At 37.8% G+C, this 18,330-nt stretch overlaps 2 protein-coding genes and 1 pseudogene across 4 annotated transcripts in view; all 3 read left to right on the forward strand.

Moving 5' to 3' along the window:
- FNIP1 (folliculin interacting protein 1) overlaps window positions 1–8,852 on the forward strand; it is a 65,536-nt gene extending 56,684 nt beyond the window's left edge. For both annotated transcript variants that reach the window (XM_023516456.1, XM_012808967.2), the window contains 2 exons: window positions 3,633–3,748; window positions 6,201–8,852. In XM_023516456.1, the coding sequence (XP_023372224.1) occupies window positions 3,633–3,748; window positions 6,201–6,279 (195 nt within the window). In that variant the 3' untranslated portion in view covers window positions 6,280–8,852. The remainder of the gene's footprint in view (window positions 1–3,632; window positions 3,749–6,200) is intronic.
- On the forward strand, window positions 5,920–6,017 carry LOC111727323 (annotated as a pseudogene).
- A 3,172-nt stretch (window positions 8,853–12,024) lies between the features above and the next one.
- Window positions 12,025–18,330, forward strand: part of RAPGEF6 (Rap guanine nucleotide exchange factor 6) — a 184,820-nt gene continuing 178,514 nt past the window's right edge. For both annotated transcript variants that reach the window (XM_003782219.3, XM_023516451.1), the window contains exon 1: window positions 12,025–12,275. In XM_003782219.3, the coding sequence (XP_003782267.1) occupies window positions 12,207–12,275 (69 nt within the window). In that variant the 5' untranslated portion in view covers window positions 12,025–12,206. The remainder of the gene's footprint in view (window positions 12,276–18,330) is intronic.

Here is an 18,330-nt window from a genome sequence, read left to right on the forward strand (position 1 = left end):
TCAGGGCAATAGGGTGAGACTCTGTCTTTAAAAAAACAAAAAACAAAAAACTCATCTTAAGACTTATTAGAAATTTCAAGGGACTTGAAAGAGAAAGTCGGAGGACTTACACGTTCTGATTTCAATACTTAACTACAGAGCTATAGTAATTGAAACATTATGGTACTGGCATATAGACAAATGGAATAGAATGAAGATCCAAAAAATAAACACTCGTGTTTGAGGTTAATTATTTTCAACAGAGGTGCCAAGACCATTCAACAGAGAAAAGAGTCTTTTTTACAAAAGGTGCTGAGAAAACTGGATAGCCACTTGCAAAAGAATGAAGTTGAGCCCTTACCTTATGCCTTATACAAAATTGAACTCAAAATTGATCAAAGACTTAGGAGCTAAAACTATAAAACTTACAAGAAAACATAGGGGGATAAGCATGACAGTTGGACATAGCAGTGATTTCTTGAATTTGGCACCAACAGGACAGCTATTAAAATACAAGATAGATAAACTTCATCAAAATTAAAATCTTGTGTTTGGGGCAGCTCCTGTGGCTCAGTGGGTAGGGCGCCGGTCTCATATACTGAGGGTGGCAGGTTCAGACCTGGTCCTGGCCAAACTGCAACAAAAAATAGCCAGGCATTGTGGCGGGCGCCTGTAGTACCAGCTACTCGGTAGGCGGAGGCAAGAGAATCGCCTAAGCCCAGGAGTTGCTGTGAGCTGTGATGCAACAGTACTCTACCAACGGCGATAAAATGAGACTGTCTCAACAAAAGAAAAGAAACTTGTGTTTGTCAGGTATCAACAGAGTAAAAAGACAGCAAAGAGAATGGAAAAAAAAGTTTTTGAAAATCATAACTGAAAAAGGATTGATACTCAGAATACATAAAGAACTCCTATACTCAACAACCAAAAGCAAACAGTTGAATTTAAAAATGGGCAAAGGACTTGAATAGGCACTTCCCTAAGGAACATACATGTTGATCATCATTAGTCATTAGGGACATGCAAATAAAAACCACAGTGAGATGCCATTTAATACCCATAAGGATGACTATGGTCAAAAGATCACAACAACAAATAGTTAAGTATTGGCCAAAATGTGGAGAAATAGATACCTTTGTGCAGTACTGGTGGAATTGTAAAATGGTGCATTATCTTTAGAAACCTTTGGCCATTCTCAGAAAGTAGTATTCTCAGAAATGTAGTATTGCATATGATCTAGCAATTCTCTTTATTCATTTACACTTAAAAGCTGAAATTGAAACAGGTAATTGTATCCTAATATTCACAGCAACATTATTCAAAATAGCCAATAATTAGAAATAATTCAGTGTCCATCACCAAATGAATGAATAACAAAATGTGGTATAATATGTACAATGCAGTATTTATTCAGCCATTAAAAGGACTGAAATTCTGATAATGCTACCATATAGATGAAGTTTGAAAGCATTATGGTAAGTGAAATAAGCCAGACAAAAAGGGTGAAGATTGTATGACTCCATCTATATGCAGTGAAATCAAATAGGCAAATTCATAGTGATGGAGAGTAAAATAGTGGTTATCGGGGGCTGGGGGAATGTGGGAAGACGGTACAGAGTTTCTGTTTGGGATGATGAAAAACTTTTGGAAGTGCGGGGGGAGGTGTGTGTGATGGTTGCACAACATTGTGAATGCATTTAATGCTATTGGATTATATACATTAAAATGGCTAATATGGTAAATTATATTACATATTTTATATACACATATATTCTAGAGTTAAGTTTTTCTTTTATTAGGAGCTGATTTTCTTTTTAAAGAAAGAAACTCTGCAAGCATTTAGTGTTTTAATACTTGAAACCCTTTTTTCCTGAAACATACGTAATTTCAAAAAACCACCTATTTGGGGCAGTGCCTGTGGCTCAGTGAGTAGGGCGCTGGCCCCATATGCTGAGGATGGCGAGTTCAAACCCAGCCCCGGCCAAACTGCAAACAAAAAATAGCCAGGTGTTGTGGTGGGCGCCTGTAGTCCCAAGTACTTGGGAGGCTGAGGCAAGAGAATTGGCTAAACCCAAGAACTGGAGGTTGCTGTGAACTGTAATGCTACGGCACTCTACTGAGGGCGACACAGTAAGACTCTGTCTCTCAAAATAAAAGAAAGAAAAATCACCTATTTTAGTAAATTAGGGAAGCAAAATACATGTTTTAATTTTTAATGTTCAGCTTAGAAATATCTCTCTCTTAGTACCTATTGGCCAGAATATGGAGAATACAAAACATTCTCTGTGAACTACTGCAAACTATATTTTATTCTCTGTAGGAGAATATAGTCTTTCCTATGTAAATAAATTTGAAATGTACCAATTTATAAAAATTTTACATTTATCAAATTCTGGAATAAAATCATATTAAGGGCTGAATGTGGTAACTCTATGTTGTAATCTCAGCATTTTGGACACTCTGTTAATAATCTCAGAATTTTGGAAGGCTGAGGCAAGAGGATTATTTGAGCCCAGAAGTTCCAAGCCAGTTTAGCCTACATAGTTTGACCATCTCTACAAAAAAAATTTTTTTTGTTTCAACTTTTTATTAAATAGAATTTTGCTCTGTTGCCCTGGCTAGAGTGCGGTGTTGTTATCACAGTGCACTGCAACTTAAATCTCTTAGCCTCAAGCGATTCTCCTGCCTCAGCCTCTTGAGTAGCTAGGACTACAGGCATGTACCACTATGCCTGGCTAATTTTTTCCATTTTATGTGGAGACAGGGTCTCACTCTTGTTCAGGCTGGTCAGAAAATCTCAAGCTCAAGCAGTCCTCTCACCTCAGCCTCCCAGAGTGCTAAGATTATATGCATGAGCCAACATACCTGGCCATAAAAACTCATTTAAAAAAAAAATTAGGCAGCCTTGGTGGCATGCACCTGTAGTCCCAGCTACTTGAGAGGCTGGGGCAGGAGGATCACTGCGCCCAGGAGTTCAAGGCTGCAGTGAGCTGTGATCGTGTCATTACATTCCAGCCTAGGCAACAGAAAGATACTGTCTGTCAATTTGAAAATAGTGGTGATGGTTGCACAACATTTTTAATGTACTTAGTGACACTGAATTGTGCCCCCTTAATAATGGTTAAATGGGGCTTGGTGCCTATAGCTCAGCAGCTAGGGTGCCAGCCACATGCACTGGGCCTGCCAAACAATAATGACAAGTACAACAACAAAAAAATAGCCAGGAGTTGTGGCAAGCACCTATAGTCCTGGCTACTTTCACTTAAGCCCAGGAGTTTGAGGTTGCTGTGAGATGTGACGCCATGGTACTCTACTGACGGCAACATAGTGAGATTCTGTCTCAAAAAAAAAAAAAAGAAAGGAAGAAAAAAAAAGGTTAAATGGTAAATTACCATACTTAGATTTTTTTTAAAAAAGGAAAAAATTATTTAATGCTATTGAATTATATAGTAGAAGCTAATCTTTGATATGAGCCTGAAAAAGGTTTAACATTGCTTTCTTGCTAAAACTATATGCTTTTAAAATGTGCTCCAAATTTTAGTTCATGTTGGAGTAATTAAACAATTGTCAAATATATTTTGCTTTTGAATTTGCCATGGCTCAGCGTTAGAAACTGTTTTATGACATGGTTCTTGGTTCCTCCCTAACTGCAGTGTGTAATGCACCTTGAGGACCGATTGCAGGAGCTCTACTTCAAGAGTAAAATGCTGTCTGAATATCTGCGGGGACAGATGCGTGTTCATGTCAAGGAGCTAGGAGTGGTACTGGGGTATGTTCATGGTTTCTTTCCTGGTTTTCTCTTTTCATTGCTTTTTGAGCAAGGAATGTTCCTCAGAATAGCCTTTTTTCCTTTTAAGTGTCTTTTCTTGTTAGAAGCCAATGGGGGGGGGGCTTTCATTTTTATATATTAAATATGTTTTAAACTCATTATTCCAAGCATCTGTCTTCCAGAGACTTAAGTAACCAAACTCTGTATGGATGGTTGTACATTATCTATATGCTATGACTCCTTCCTCATTATCTGTATTATTTTGTCATTCTACTCTGGTTATTCCTGGGAAGGAAACAATAATCTGAAGTGCTAACTGAACGAAGAATGGGAAGTTTTTATGTCCTACAGTAACTTTTCCTTGTTCTAAAGCCACTTTGTGTGTGTGTGTATCATTTCTTGAAATGCTAATTCTTCAACTAAATAAAATAAGCTAGGACTTCTATCTAATTCAGGTTTTGTGAATGGAAAAGGAACCAACATCCTTTGAGAACCTATTGAGAACCTATGTTATGTCAGAAACCAAATTTTTTGCATTCGTGTTATTTCTTAACTCCTATAATCATCTTCAGTGTGTAGGCAGTATCATACAGATTTTGATAGACTGAGTAGGGATTTCAATGAATCCAAATTTTTCTGACTCCAGATCCTATTTAGATACTATAATACCACAGTGGTTAAAAACCTGATAAAGCTTTCAGTTTGAGCAGTAAGAGTATTGTTTTCCAGTACTTGAAAAACCAATAACAGGATATAATGTTGTTTTTCTGGGGAATGAGATTGTGTTTAATGCCTTTATTTTAAAAAAAAAAAAAAAAAAGAATCTAAACTACTTTTAAAAATATCATGCATACACATGTAACCAAATTTCACAGTACATTTTGGCATAAGACAAAAAGTAAGTCATTCTTACAGAAAAAAAATTTTTTTTGTTTTGACACAGTCTCACTTTGTCACCCTCCACAAAGTGCTGTGGCATCATGGCTCACAGCAACCTCAAACTCTTGCACTCAAATGGTCCTCTTGCCTCAGCCTCCCCAGTAGTTAGGACTACAGACAACCACCACAATACCCAGCTCTTTTTTTAGAGACAGGGTCTCGTTTGCTCATACTGATCTTTAACTCCTAAGCTCAAGCAATCTACCTGCCTCAGCCTTTTAGAATGCTAGGATCACAGGCATGAGCCACCGCACTTGGCCCCTCTTAACAGAACTTTTTAAAGGATAGTGTAAATGCTATAAGTTGATTTACACTCTGATTGTCATTGGGCAACTTGTCTTTTAATATATCTTGAAATTTGTTCATTTAGGCATATACTGATTTATTATATTCTTAATGGCTGTATAGTATTCCATTATATGTTGGAATTTAGATTATTTTCAGTTTTTTGCTGTTACAAATCAATGCTAGAGTGAATGTAAACCTTTGACATTTGTAGGATAAATTTCTTAAAATAGAATTTTTGGTTAAAGGATATATATATTTAATTTTGTATAGATACTTGCATTTTAGTAGTGAATGCTATCCAGAGAGTAACAATATCAATTTCTACAAACAGCAAGAAGCACATTCTTCTCACTACTGTATTACCCAATTTTTAAATATTTGCTAAGCTACTAGCTGAAAATGACATCTATTTTATTCAAATTTCTCTACCCATGAGTGAGTCTGAGTAACTTTTTCTGCATTCATTGGCATTTTTTTTCCTTTTTCTATGAATTTGTGTAAGATACATTTTTAAGAAACTCCTATTAAAATAATGTAAGGCGGTGACCAGTGGATTGCTTGAGCTCAGGAGTTCAAGACCAGCCTGAGCAAGAGCAAGACTCTGTCTCTAAAAATAGCTGGGCATTGTGCAGGATGCCTGTAGTCCAGCTACTTGAGAGGCTGAGGCAGGATTGCTCTAGCCCAGGAATCTTGAGGTTGCTATGAACTAGGTTGACACTATGGCACTCTATCCTGGGCAACGACAGAGTGAGAGACTGCCTCAATCAATCAAACAGTATGTGTGCACTCTATTTACTCTATTATTATCCTAGATTGTAGTTTTCAGACATTGTCCCTTGCCTGAAATGCATGGTCCATCAACAGATTAGTGAGATACTTTCCTATAGCCATTACTTTGTTACCCTTGATATTCAGTCTTTCTTTTTTTAAAATCATATGCAACTGTGCTCACTTCAGCAGCACATATTGGAATGATACAGAGAAGATTAGCATGGCCCCTGTGCAAGGATGACATGCAAATTTGTGAATATTCCATATTTTTCAAAAAAAAAATCAATGTAACTTTTGTTATGATTGACTCTCTTATTAACCTTTTAATCTGGTCAGGATGGCATAGGTCCTTAACTGGTGAGGTAAAGTGGCTGTAAGGTAATGGTCATTGCCTGTAGGATTTATGTCCTAGATCCAGAAAATCTGAACTGAGATTTTTTTTTCTTTATTTCAGGATTGAATCCAGTGATCTTCCTCTTTTGGCTGCTGTAGCAAGCACTCACTCTCCATATGTTGCTCAGATACTGCTTTAGCTTACATAATGGTTGTTAGAAATTGGTGAAACGATAAGTAGAAACCAATGAAGCATATAAGATATGCATTTATGGAGTTTTTTTCACTGTTAGACTTCCATCTAAACGTATCAGTCACTGGGGTATCCTGCATTGCATTACGTATTCTGTGTACATCATACGGATTTTTCCTTTTGACTGGACTTTGGGTGGTGGTAAATATTTTTAACCAAGTGAAGTAACACAAATAATTTGGGGGGCAACATTTGAAAAAGCCAAAGTGTAATTTTGCAAAGCGACTATTATCAAGGAATTTCATGCGATCACTACAATGTTATCACAATTCATAAATAACAGATGTCTCATGATGTAGACTCTGAAATAGTCATTTTATTAGTTTTTACTTCTTTATTTCTAAGGTACAGAGATACATAATTTGATTATTTGTTATTTTGTTTTACAATTTAAAACAGCTAAGCTCTGGTTATTTCTCAAAGTATTTTGAACAGCCTGTTAATTATAACAAACTCAGAATGAGTGTAAATGTGTGTTATATTACCTACTCAACTGTACATATGTATCTATTTTTTTAAAAAGCAGAGGTAGAAATACAAGATTGGTGACATGCCTTTTTAAAACAATATTTTCAACTAGTACAAACTGTATGTGATGTTGAAATGTTGCTTTCTGTTGATTTTTCTGTTTCACACACTCTAAAATATAAGTAAAGCCAATCTTTTTTTAAGGCAGAGGAATGTAGATTCCAATAATAAGAATACTACTTTATACCATTTGTTTATAAGTGTGAAGTAATTCTTATAAGTATTAATATTTACGTATTCTCTAATTTAATAAATGAAAACTAGAATTAAAAATTGAACCAAAGCATTGGCAAAAGTAATGCTATTTTCTTTAAAAGTGCTCAGGTAGCCAAGGCCCTTGCTTTTGGTATCAGCCCTTCTTGAATTCATAGGATCTGAATATTTGTTTCACTGCTTAATAATAGTCTATTTACACTAATTCATAACTCTTAAAATTATTCTTTCTCCAAGAGTCCCTCCCTTTTTAAGCTGGTTTTTTTTTGAGAGATTTCTACTTCTCACTTGTCTTTGTATATAAGAGTGTTGCTTATAAGAAGGCTAATATGGAACCAAACCCCTGTAAGTAATGTAAATAGAAAGATGGGTAGATAAAAGTTTTCAATATGCTCTACTACCTCAGTTTACTTGAATACTGCATTATAGTTTATTCTTTGCTTTTCTGGTCTAAGACTTTTGATGCCAGAAGTTGGTTTCTGCTTTAGTTGACTATTTTCATTATAACTAATAATTTTAAAAACCCCACTTGCTTATTCAATTATTAAATACACTAATATCCATTCTTGGTGTTTAAATTTCCAGTAATTAATGGAAAATTTCTGTGGTGTGTTTAGTTTTTGAACTTGAATTTATAACATTAGGTTACATTTTGCTTTGCTCTTTATGTATTCAAGAGATTTCCAACTAGACAAAGAAGAAATAGCTATTTTAATGGAATATAAACCTGAAATTGGTGTGCCTACAAGTCTCTTTGGGCCCATGTCCTAGTTATCTGGTCCCAGTTAGTACCTGAGTCTCCCATGGATGACTTGCTGCCAAAGAGTTCTTATTTTCTTTGGCTTAGTTTTCTTATTCCATTCACTAACAAAATTCTTGTGTTATCTAATTTTAAAATACTCTGAGTTAGTATCTATGCCAACATTCAAAATATAGAAAACGTTATATGTACCTTATACATTATTTTTTTTATTATAGCTCAGAATAATATCTATCAGATAATATCTGTTTCTGGGTGTTTCTTAGTCATCAAACTATTCTCTATTTGAAATGTCTAATGAATTACCATTTAGAAATTCTAGTCTTCAATAAATGGATGGCTCATGCTACTGTTATTCTTAATGCTAAGCTTTGCTGGGAAGGCCTATTGCTTCTTAAAGAATCATTTAATCCTTATAGGATTCTTGAGTTCTATAATTCCTAACCCTTCTATAATTTGTTACCTTCATCATAGTCATTCTTTCTTTACATAAAATCCAAGGAATGAGCTGCTACTTCTTTAAAGTGTAGTCATTATGATTAATGTGGAAAGAGTTTAGCCTATTTGAAATAATTTTCAACTTGCGGTACAGACAGATGTTACATATCAGAAAAAATTGTTGCAATAGGAAACAAAAAAGGGATGTTTTAAATTATAGAACTAAAACTAATTTTTTCTTGTATATAAACTAATTGATTTGACTTTAAATATTCCTAGCCTTTATTAATATGTCTTAATTTTGAGTTTGAAAATGTTAAGTGCAATAAAACATACTGCAGATTTCATTTCATTGGAATACTCTGGGGATGATCACTAAGAAGACCAGATTTTTACATAATGCCTACTTCTAGTAGATGTCTTATGAGAATGTTCTGCTTTCTCTAAGTTATTTAGATGGTAGTTATGTAAAATGTACATACTTGTTCCTTGTCTATATACATTTCTCAAATGTACACTTGTATTATAATAATCTCCCAGTTCTAGGGGAAATTTGTGCAATAAATACATGTCAATTTGATGGATGATGTTGGTCTTTCTTTCATGTGTTAATAAGGTATATGTAACCTTATGGACTCTGGTGTTAGACCACCTGGATTCTTGTCTAAAGATTGACACTTTCCATATTGGTACTTTAGTAGAATCTACTTCAAATAAGGTAGTTGTGAGAATCAAGTGAAATAATATCAAAAAATACTTAGCTCAATGCTAGCACCATTAGCACTAGTATTAGAAATACAGAATACTAGAAACACAAATGTTCACCAATTTTTTGCTGTTTCTGTAACCCAGTAATCCGTCCAGCTTTCTTCTTGTGGCTCCCCACCCATTTCAGGGAGAATTTTTAATATATGTTCTTAAGAAGAAAAACATAGTAACAAAAAATATAACGGTATTTTCTTATGCGTGACCTAATCCTCACAATGACAAGCTTTAAATATTCTTTAAATACATTTATGAAAGCAAACCAAATCCCATAAATTAAAACCTGGAAGCCATTATTTCTTTCAGATACAAGTTAATGCTGATAGATAGCTATTAGAACTTTTACTATCTCTCCTCACTTTTTCCCCATATATAACAGCATAATAAAAGATAGTAAAGGAGAAAAGTAGATTTTGAAAATAGTCACCATGAATATTAAAGTACTGTTTTTATGGTTGTGGTCTTATGATAAACCTAATTAAGTTACTTTGGTATATTTCATTTTCTCTTGTGCAGTAGTCAAGACTTTGTGGTGGGGTGGGGTCTCTTATCTTCTGGGGATAGAAGGCTGGGGATAGGAGACCAGAAGGCTGGTCTCAGAAATCCTGGTGGGTTCAAAGTACTAGAAATACAAGTGTGAGCCACCCAACCTGACCTCTCATGTAATCTTAATGCTGTCCAAACCACAAGGGGGTTTTGGTCTAGGTCTAGTTTTTTGTTGCACACAGGTGTAATTATTGAGACAACCAGAATTGTCAAGGAAGAAAGGGATTTTTAATGCAACAGACATCAGGAGAACAGGAAAAGCTGCCTGGAATCCATGTCTCCACCTACAGAAGATCCTGGGCTCTTAGAGAAAGGACCACGGGCCTTGGGACACGTGGCATAACTAAGGAGCTAAGTGCACTGAGGCAGGTGGTGATGGATGGTGATATTTGGCACCAGGAATCTTGCTTAGGAACCTTTGGAATCTGAACTCCTTTGTCTTGCAGAAACTCTACCATTTATGGAAAATAATTCAAAAGGCTTAGTCAGTAGTTAAGGGAGAGGATTATAGGGGTCATTTAATTTGTTTAATGAGTGGTCAGTTATTTTAAGAGAATCCTGAAGGTAGGTCCTTTACAACTCCCATTTTATAGATATGGCAGCACTCCCCAACCTTTTTGGCATTAGAGACTGGTTTCATGTTAGACAATTTGAGGCAGGGGGGCAATGGGTGGTGGTAGGTAGATGGAGCTTAAGTGCGAATGCAAGCAATGGGAAGCTGCTGCTGGAACTACAGATGGCCACTTGGCTCCATGGCCCACTGCTCACCACCTGCTATGAGCTGCCTTGTTCCTAAGTTTCATGTAAGATAATTTTTCTAAAACGTGGGGGGCAAAGCTCTAAGGCCTGGCTCCTGACAGCTCGTACTGGACTGGATGGAAGGCAGCGACCTTGGGATGGGAAAACAAGTTAGGTACATAAAATAACCTCTCCAAGTCACTTAACTAGAAGTACCCTATTAAAGGCAAATTTAGGCCTGTTTGCTCCTAAAGTCCAAGTTCACAGGGATCTTGCTTTGCTTCCCCTCCCCCTTTCAAAATACTGAGGTATCCAATCAAATCTTACAGAATAGAAAGGATAATAATTTGTGATCCTCAGCAGACCTTTAAGAGACTATGTTTATCCACACATACACAAAAAGGAAAATGGGTCATTGTAATTGTGATTTTTTCAGAATTTGTTTTTATAATCCCATGGCTGAGCCACAACTTACCTGGTAAGATTTTGCCCTATACTTGAAAAAGATGTGCTGACAGTATGTTGTAAACCTCGAGTTAGGGCAATCTCTAGGACCAACTGCAAACACCATCCAGATCAACATAAGCCGTCATTGACAAATCCCAGAAACAGGAAATATGGTAGCCTGAACTTTCCTTTTCATTACTCGAAAATGTTATTTTAATTCTTACAATGTCATTAAAAAATTAGTGTGAATCAGTCATTATTTGAAAAGTGTCGTAATAATAAATCACCTTGAGTTATTTAATGAACTATGCTAGCTATGATAAATACTAATACATACATAAATGTGGTAACAGCTCCCAAGGAACTTAAAATTCAGTGGAAAAGATACGCCCTCAGTGGCGCCAAAGTGAGGACTGTGATTAGTGTGGTCCATCTGTGCACAATTGAGTAAAGACTGCTGGAATGATGGATTCTGAAATTCTGTGAGCTTATCGTCGAAACAGTACCAGCAGCTGTCTAGCTGCTCTTAAGGGTGGTCGGCTTTTCTCACCAAACAAAATAAAAGCGAAACTGGCTTTGTTTTGTTGGGAAGCAGACTGAAATGTCACCATTGAGTCCAGGCAGCCCTAAAGCCCACTTGCCAGATGGAGGGCAGTGGCTGACCTGGGTACTGGACTGAACGCTGTCCATATTTAGCTTTGCGGCAAAGCGGTAAGCGTGATCTAAGCGTTTTAGCTTACTGCCGCGAAGCTTTCTCTCGGTCTCAGGACGTCCGTCTAGTACAGAACTGGCATTCTGTGGGCAGCTTTGACAAGCTATTTTGTTTTATTAAAACAGACGTGAAGAATGTGCGTGAACTTCCGCATGGCAGAATGACGGCTTCTACTTCCGCAGGTTCTCCAAAAGGCGAGAAGCAGCGGAGAGGAAGCGCGAAGCCGGATTTGACCACGCCCTGCGCTTCCGGATTTGGGTACCCGGTTCCGCCCCCATCAAGCTGATTTTTCCTGGGTCTTAACGGCGCATTTCCGTTCCCTCCGCCGGAAGCTAGGGAAGCCGGAGGCACAACTCTAAGGCGGATCCCGATGCCAGGTTCAGTAAGGTCTCGCGGCGTGTCTTTAAATCTCACCAAGAGCTGGAAAAGATCTAACTACACCGCCCAGTTTTTACGTCACCGCGGAGTCACTCCCTTGGGTGTACATTGGCCTGCGCTTGCGTGTTGCGCGTGCGCAATCTCTCCTTCCCGCCCCCGCGCGGGCTTCTCCGGCCAGTCGCGCGTGGGCTGAGGCCCGGGGCGGGCGTTGCGAAGGGTTGTTTGCTTCAGTTCCGACCCCTCTACTTTCGCAAGTTCTCTCTCTCGGAGGGGGCGCATCCCCTACCTAGGGTGAATGAGTTGTTTCATGGGCTGCTGAGGGCAGGCTAGGAGCACCGGGATCGCGGCCATGAACTCACCCGTGGACCCCGGCGCTATGCAAGCGCTAAAGAAGAAGCCACCCGAGCGGACTCCCGAGGTAAGGCCAGTAGACCCTGGAGAGTGTCCCACGGTCCAGCAGACAGCATCCTCCTATCCTTCTGATACCCGCGGCAACTAACCCTTATCAGAGCTTCGCACCTGCTGTTGAGTATCTTTTCTCTTCGCCTTTCGGCCCTGATCCAGGCCCTTGTCGCCGGCTGAGTGGTGACTGCCTTCCCTGTCGGTGATGCGGTCTTACCCGCACACCGGTTTTTGTTGGGGACTTCCTGGTGTCGTTTATAGAAAGGAACTATTATTAAATCGTATTTTCTGGGTTGGATAAAATGTGGGTCTTAGAGTTTTGCCCGCACACGTAAGTATACTATGAAAAACGAGGTACAAATTATAAGGGAACAGGTTCAGCCATGTTATTAAGAAATAACTTTTCTTTAAAGGTCCCTAAAATACTGTACAGTTGCCTAATTAAAGATGAAGTTTTCCGGCTCAGTTTTAAAACTTTCTCTCCAGTCAGATGATGAGTTCTGTGGTGTGTGATGGATATTTAAAGATCATTTTCTGTAGGTACTTTTCCAGACCGTCCGTGGGAAATTTCATAGTATTTTGTGCATGTATCCAAAATTTACTGTTGGGTTAGCAGTAATGGGCATCAGCTTAAAAGATTTTTATGTGACTTGAAGGCTACCTTCTTCAGGCTAACTAAACCTGTTAGCATAACTAAAACCTGTTAGCATTGCACATTCTACAGAGTGCTTAGATTTTTGAGAAAGGTTTTCTCTGATTTGGCGAAGTTTCTGTTATAAATGCTAAGTTTTCTAAACCAAAATCCAAAAACTGACAACAAGGTGAACGGATTATTAGATTTCCTTGTGTATACTTGTAGTAAATAGAATGAAATGCTGTTGTTAATTCATCCTCAATCAGATTTATAGTGTGTTGCATAGTCAATCTTGAGTAACTTTGGGCTGACCTTTTGGGACATGACATTATTGAAGCCGTAAACCACCATAAGTCAAATTTTGTTACTGGAGATCCTCACCTTTGCGTAGGAACAGGGCAGATTCTACCACTTTACAAAGTCGGTATTTGCAGATCTGCATTTATAATCTCATGTATCTTACTTTCCCTATGATGCTTCTTGAAATTGCTGTGAACTAATTGAAGCTATTCACTTTAAGCAAGTGAATTCTCCTGTAGCTTTTATAGTATAAGAAATTATTATATTATTATTATTATTACATTAATAATGTAAGTTACAGTGTGTAGTATAGGTTTAACTTTTAAACATTATTTGTACTAAATTCACATTTTAGTGGGAAAATTAAAATTCTTTCTAATAGAGTTTTGAAAGAATTTAAAAGTTTAACCTAGTTTGAAATAGAGTTTTGAAAGAATTTAAAAGTTTAACCTATGTTTGAGCCTTAGGAAAATTTCTGAACTGTTCATAAAGTTTTATTAGCCAGTGGTTACTAAGTACTTTATCTTGTTTTACTGAAACAGCACCATTGTTCACAGAACAGAGGTATAGAATATAGCTCTAATATCTAGCAAGATTCACTGGCAGTGCTTTTGAATGGGTGTAGAATTTGTTTAAGGTACAAAAGTATGAGTAAGGAAAGGGTAACTTGAATTCTAGTGATGATTTGTTGTCATAAAAGTTTGATGAAATTCTTGCAAGTTCATTTGTGTTTTCAGAAGATCCTGTTTTAGTGGGCTCTTAAGGGTCTATTATAAGTGTACACATACACATATATATGTATTTTGTTTGTTTTTGAGACAGAATCTCTGTTTGTCCCTTTTGGTAGAGTGCTATGTCATCATAGCTCACAGTAACCTCAAACTCTTGGGTTCAATTTATTCTCTTGCCTCAGCCTCCCGAGTAGCTGGAACTGCAGGCACCCTCACAATGCCCAGCTGTTTTAAGAGAGGAGGTCTCACTCTGGCTCAGGCTGGTCTCAAACCTGTGAGCTCAGGCAGTCCAACCACTTAGGCCTCCTGGAGTGCTAGGATTACGGGTGTGAGCCACCTCACCCAGCCTTATAAGTATATTAACTCAGTAATTATCTGTTGCAAGCCTACCAGTTGAAGGCACTATTCTGTGCACTAGGATGTATCCATGACAAAAACAGGCCTGCCGTAGTAGTACTTACACTGTAATGGAGTTAGGAGAGGGGAAAGCAGATAACTAATATCATAAACAAATAAGTAAAGCAATACATTAGCTAGCAATTGCTATTTAAAAAAAAAAAGCAGAATAAGAAGGATTAGAAGCAAGGGGCAAGGGGTGGGTTGCAATAGGATCGTTTGTGTTGTCCTAATTGAGAAAATAACTTTTTTTTTTTGAGACAGTCTCACTCTGTAGCACTGGGTAGAGTGTGCTGGCATCATAGCTCACAGCAACTTCAAACTCTTTGGCTTGAGCAGTCCTCTTGCCTCAGCCTCCCTAGTAGCTGGGACTATAGGTGGGCACCACTGTACTCAGCTAGGTTTTCTGTTTTTAATAGAGACTGGATCTGACTCTTGCTCAGGGTGCTCTCCAACTCCAGAGCTCAAGCAGTTTACCCAATTTGGTCTCCCAGAGTGCTAGGATTACAGGCGTGAGCCACCCCACACCAAGAAGATAACTTGATTAAAGACTTGGTACACATGATGAAATTAGCTATGGGAAAAATATGGGGAGCTTTCCAAGCAGAGGGAGCAATCATTACAAAGGCCCTTGATGAGAGGATGTCTTTGCGCATTCCAGGAATATCAAGGAACTTTGAGTGATTAGAGAAGGGTGAACAAGGTTGAGGGTAGTAAGAGATAAAGTCAGAGAGGAAATAATGGCATAGGATAGGGCATGTAATGTAGAACTTTATAAATCATTATAAGTTATTTGACTTTTACTTTGATTAAAGGGAAGAGTACCATAAAGGTTTGAAGCAGAGGATTGGTATTATCCTACTTAACTATATTTTTTAGGAGATATACCCTCCTGTGTTGCCCAGACTGCCCATGAACTCCTGTGCTCAAGTGATCTTCCTGCCTCACTCCTGCCTTAGCCTCTTAATTAGCTGGGACTATAGGCGTGCAGCAAAACATAAAAAAAAGAAAAAGTAGGCCGGATTGGTGGCTCATACCTATAATCCTAGCACTCTGGGAGACTGAGGCAGGTGGATTGCCTGGCCTCAGGAGTTCAAGCTGAGCTAGAGTGAGACCCTGTCTCTACTGAAAATAGAAAAACTAGCCAGGCATTGTGCCAGGTTATCTGTGAGGCAAGATCACTTAAGCCCAAGAGTTTGAGGGGTACTGTGAACTATGATGCCATAGCACTCTACCCAGGGCCACAGAGTGAGACTCTGTCTCAAAAAGAAAAAAGAAAAAAAAAGCTTCATGGCTTCTGTGTTTAGAATAGATTGTAGGGAAATAAGGGAAGAGGCAGAAAGTCAAGACTCGCATTAAATCACGTCAAAGATGATGGTAACTCAAACTAAAATAATACAATGATAGTAGTGGAAGTGTTGAAAAGAAGCCAAAGTTTGGAAATACTGTGAAGGGTTAGCCAACAGAATTTACTAATGGATTAGATTTGGACTTGAGGAAAAGAGAAAAATCAAGCGTCATTTCAAGGTTTCTGGTCTAAATAACTGGAGTGTTAGAGTTACCATCAAAGAGAATTTAAGCTGCTATCAAAGAAATGAGGAAAGCTGTAGGAGGAGTAGGTTTGGGGAGCCATGATCAGAAATTCATTTTTGAACATGTCAGGTTTGAAATGTCTGTTAGATATGTTGAATAATGAGTTACATATACAATTTATATTTCTAAGAGAAGACTGAGCTGGAGATAGAAATTTTACAGTCATCAGCTTATAGATGTTATTTAAAGTCACAGGACTGGATGCAGTTACCAAGGTAGTAAATGTGTGTATGTAGAGAGAGAAAAGAGGAGGGCTAGAGCATTCTACCCTTAAGGTCTGAGTAGAGGAGAAGAAACTAACAAAGGAGAATGGGTGGTAGCAACCCATACAATAGGAGAAAACCCAACATAAAGTTGGAAAGCCAAATTATGAAGTATATAATAGGAGGAGGTAAAACTTACTGAGCTTAATTGATTCACCTTGTTTTTCATTGAATACCTACTGGGGGCAAAACATTATGAAATAGTATATACAAATGAATAAGAATGTGTTGAAACTTTGTAATCAGGTGCTTGCATCCCATAATGGGTAAAGAATTCTTTTGTGTGTTTCTAAGACAAAATTAATAGTTCCTTTATTTTGAACCTTATGTTGTCCTTGGGTGAAACTGTCAACTCAGGCATTATCCTAGTAAGCCAGACACTGAATATAGCCATATTGTAGTTTTCCATTTAATTGTTGTTTTGTTTGTTTATTTGTTTTTTTGAGCCAGAGTCTCACTCTGTTGCTTTAGGCTAGAGTGCCATGGTATAATCACAGCAACCTCAAACTCAAGGGCTCAAGCGATCTCTTGCCTCAGCCTCCGGAGTAGCTGGGACAACAGCAGCCAAGACAATGCCCAGCTAGCTTTTCTAATTGTAGTGGAGTCAGGGTCTCTCCCTTCCTCAGGCTGATCTGGAACTGAGTACAAAGTATCTCTTGCCTCGGCATACCAGAGTGCTGGGATTACAGGTGTGAGTCAGCCTTTACTATCTTTCTAACACAGATTTTACAGTTTTGGCTATTTCGCCTACTTTATAGGACCAGCTAATACAAAACATTCTTTCTTGAGCTACTTCTCTGATTTCTGGACTTGCATACTCTGTGGGAAGTTAAGTGGTCTAAAACAACAAAATCTGTTAAGGTACAGGCATAATTCTGAGATACTGCAGGTTCAATTCCAGTCCAACAAAATGAAGCCAGTCACACAAATTTTGTATTTCCCAGGGCATATAAAGTTATGTTTATACTGTACTGCAGTCTGATAAGTATTAAAAAAACAATGTATATACCTTAATGGAAAAATACTTTATTGCTAAAAATAATTCTAACAATTATCTGAGCTTTCAGTGAGTCATCTATCATCTTTTAGATGGAGGGTCTTGTTTCATTGTTGATGGCTGCTGACTGATTAGGTAGTAGTTGCTGAAGATTGGAGTGGCTGTGGCAATTTCTTAAAGTAGACAACAATGAAGTTTGCAGGACCAATTGGCTATTCTTTTTAGGGTTTTTCTGTAGGGTAGAATGCTATTTAAAAGCATTTTTCCACAGCAGAACTTCTTTCAGAATTGGAGCAAATCCTCTCAGATCCTGCTGCTGCTTTACCAACTGAGTTTGTGTAACATTCTAAATCCTTTGTTATCATTTCAACAATGATCATAACTTCTTCCCAAAATATGTTCCATCTTAAGAAACCACTTTCTTTGTTCATCCATAAGAAGCAACTCCTTTCTGTCAGAGTTTTATCATGAGATTGCAGCGGTTCAGCACATCTTTAGACTCTACTTTTCATTTTGGTTCTCTTGCTGTTTCCATCATATCTGCAGTTACATTCTGCGTTGAAGTCTTAAACGCTTCAAAATTGTCCATGAGGGTTAGAATCCATTTCTTTCAAGCTCCTGTAACATTGATATTTTGTCCTCAATCCATGATTCATGAAAGTTCTGAGGGGCATCCAGAATGGTGAATCTTTTCCAGAAGGTTTTCAATTTACTCTGTCCAGGGCAGTGATTTTCTTCCGATGTGCACAGAAATTTTTAAAGGTAATTAATTGTTTTCTAAAGAAGTCCAACTCACTAAGTATATTCTTTGTTTTACTCTCTTTTTGATGGACATAATTTAAGTGTGCCGCAGAACTTTAGCTAATAGGTTTAAGTCCACCGTGAGATTAAAAAGGTTGAAAAACACTGGCCCAGAGGATCAAAGGAATGACTGTCCATGGCATTGGTAGGCTGACAAAATGTATAAATGTAATAATAAGACTTGGAGGTTGTTCTAGCAGATGTGAAAACAACATAAAACAGCATAATCTTGTACATTTTTATCAGAGCTATGGGGTGACCAGGTGCATTGTCCATGATCAGTAATTTTTTTTTTTTTTTTTTTTTTTTTTAGCTATAAGTTTTTTTTTGAGACAGAGCCTCAAGCTGTTGCCCTG

This window comes from Otolemur garnettii, unplaced genomic scaffold, assembly GCF_000181295.1.
Source record: "Otolemur garnettii isolate 467f Iridium unplaced genomic scaffold, OtoGar3 scaffold00003, whole genome shotgun sequence".
NCBI lineage: Eukaryota > Metazoa > Chordata > Mammalia > Primates > Galagidae > Otolemur > Otolemur garnettii.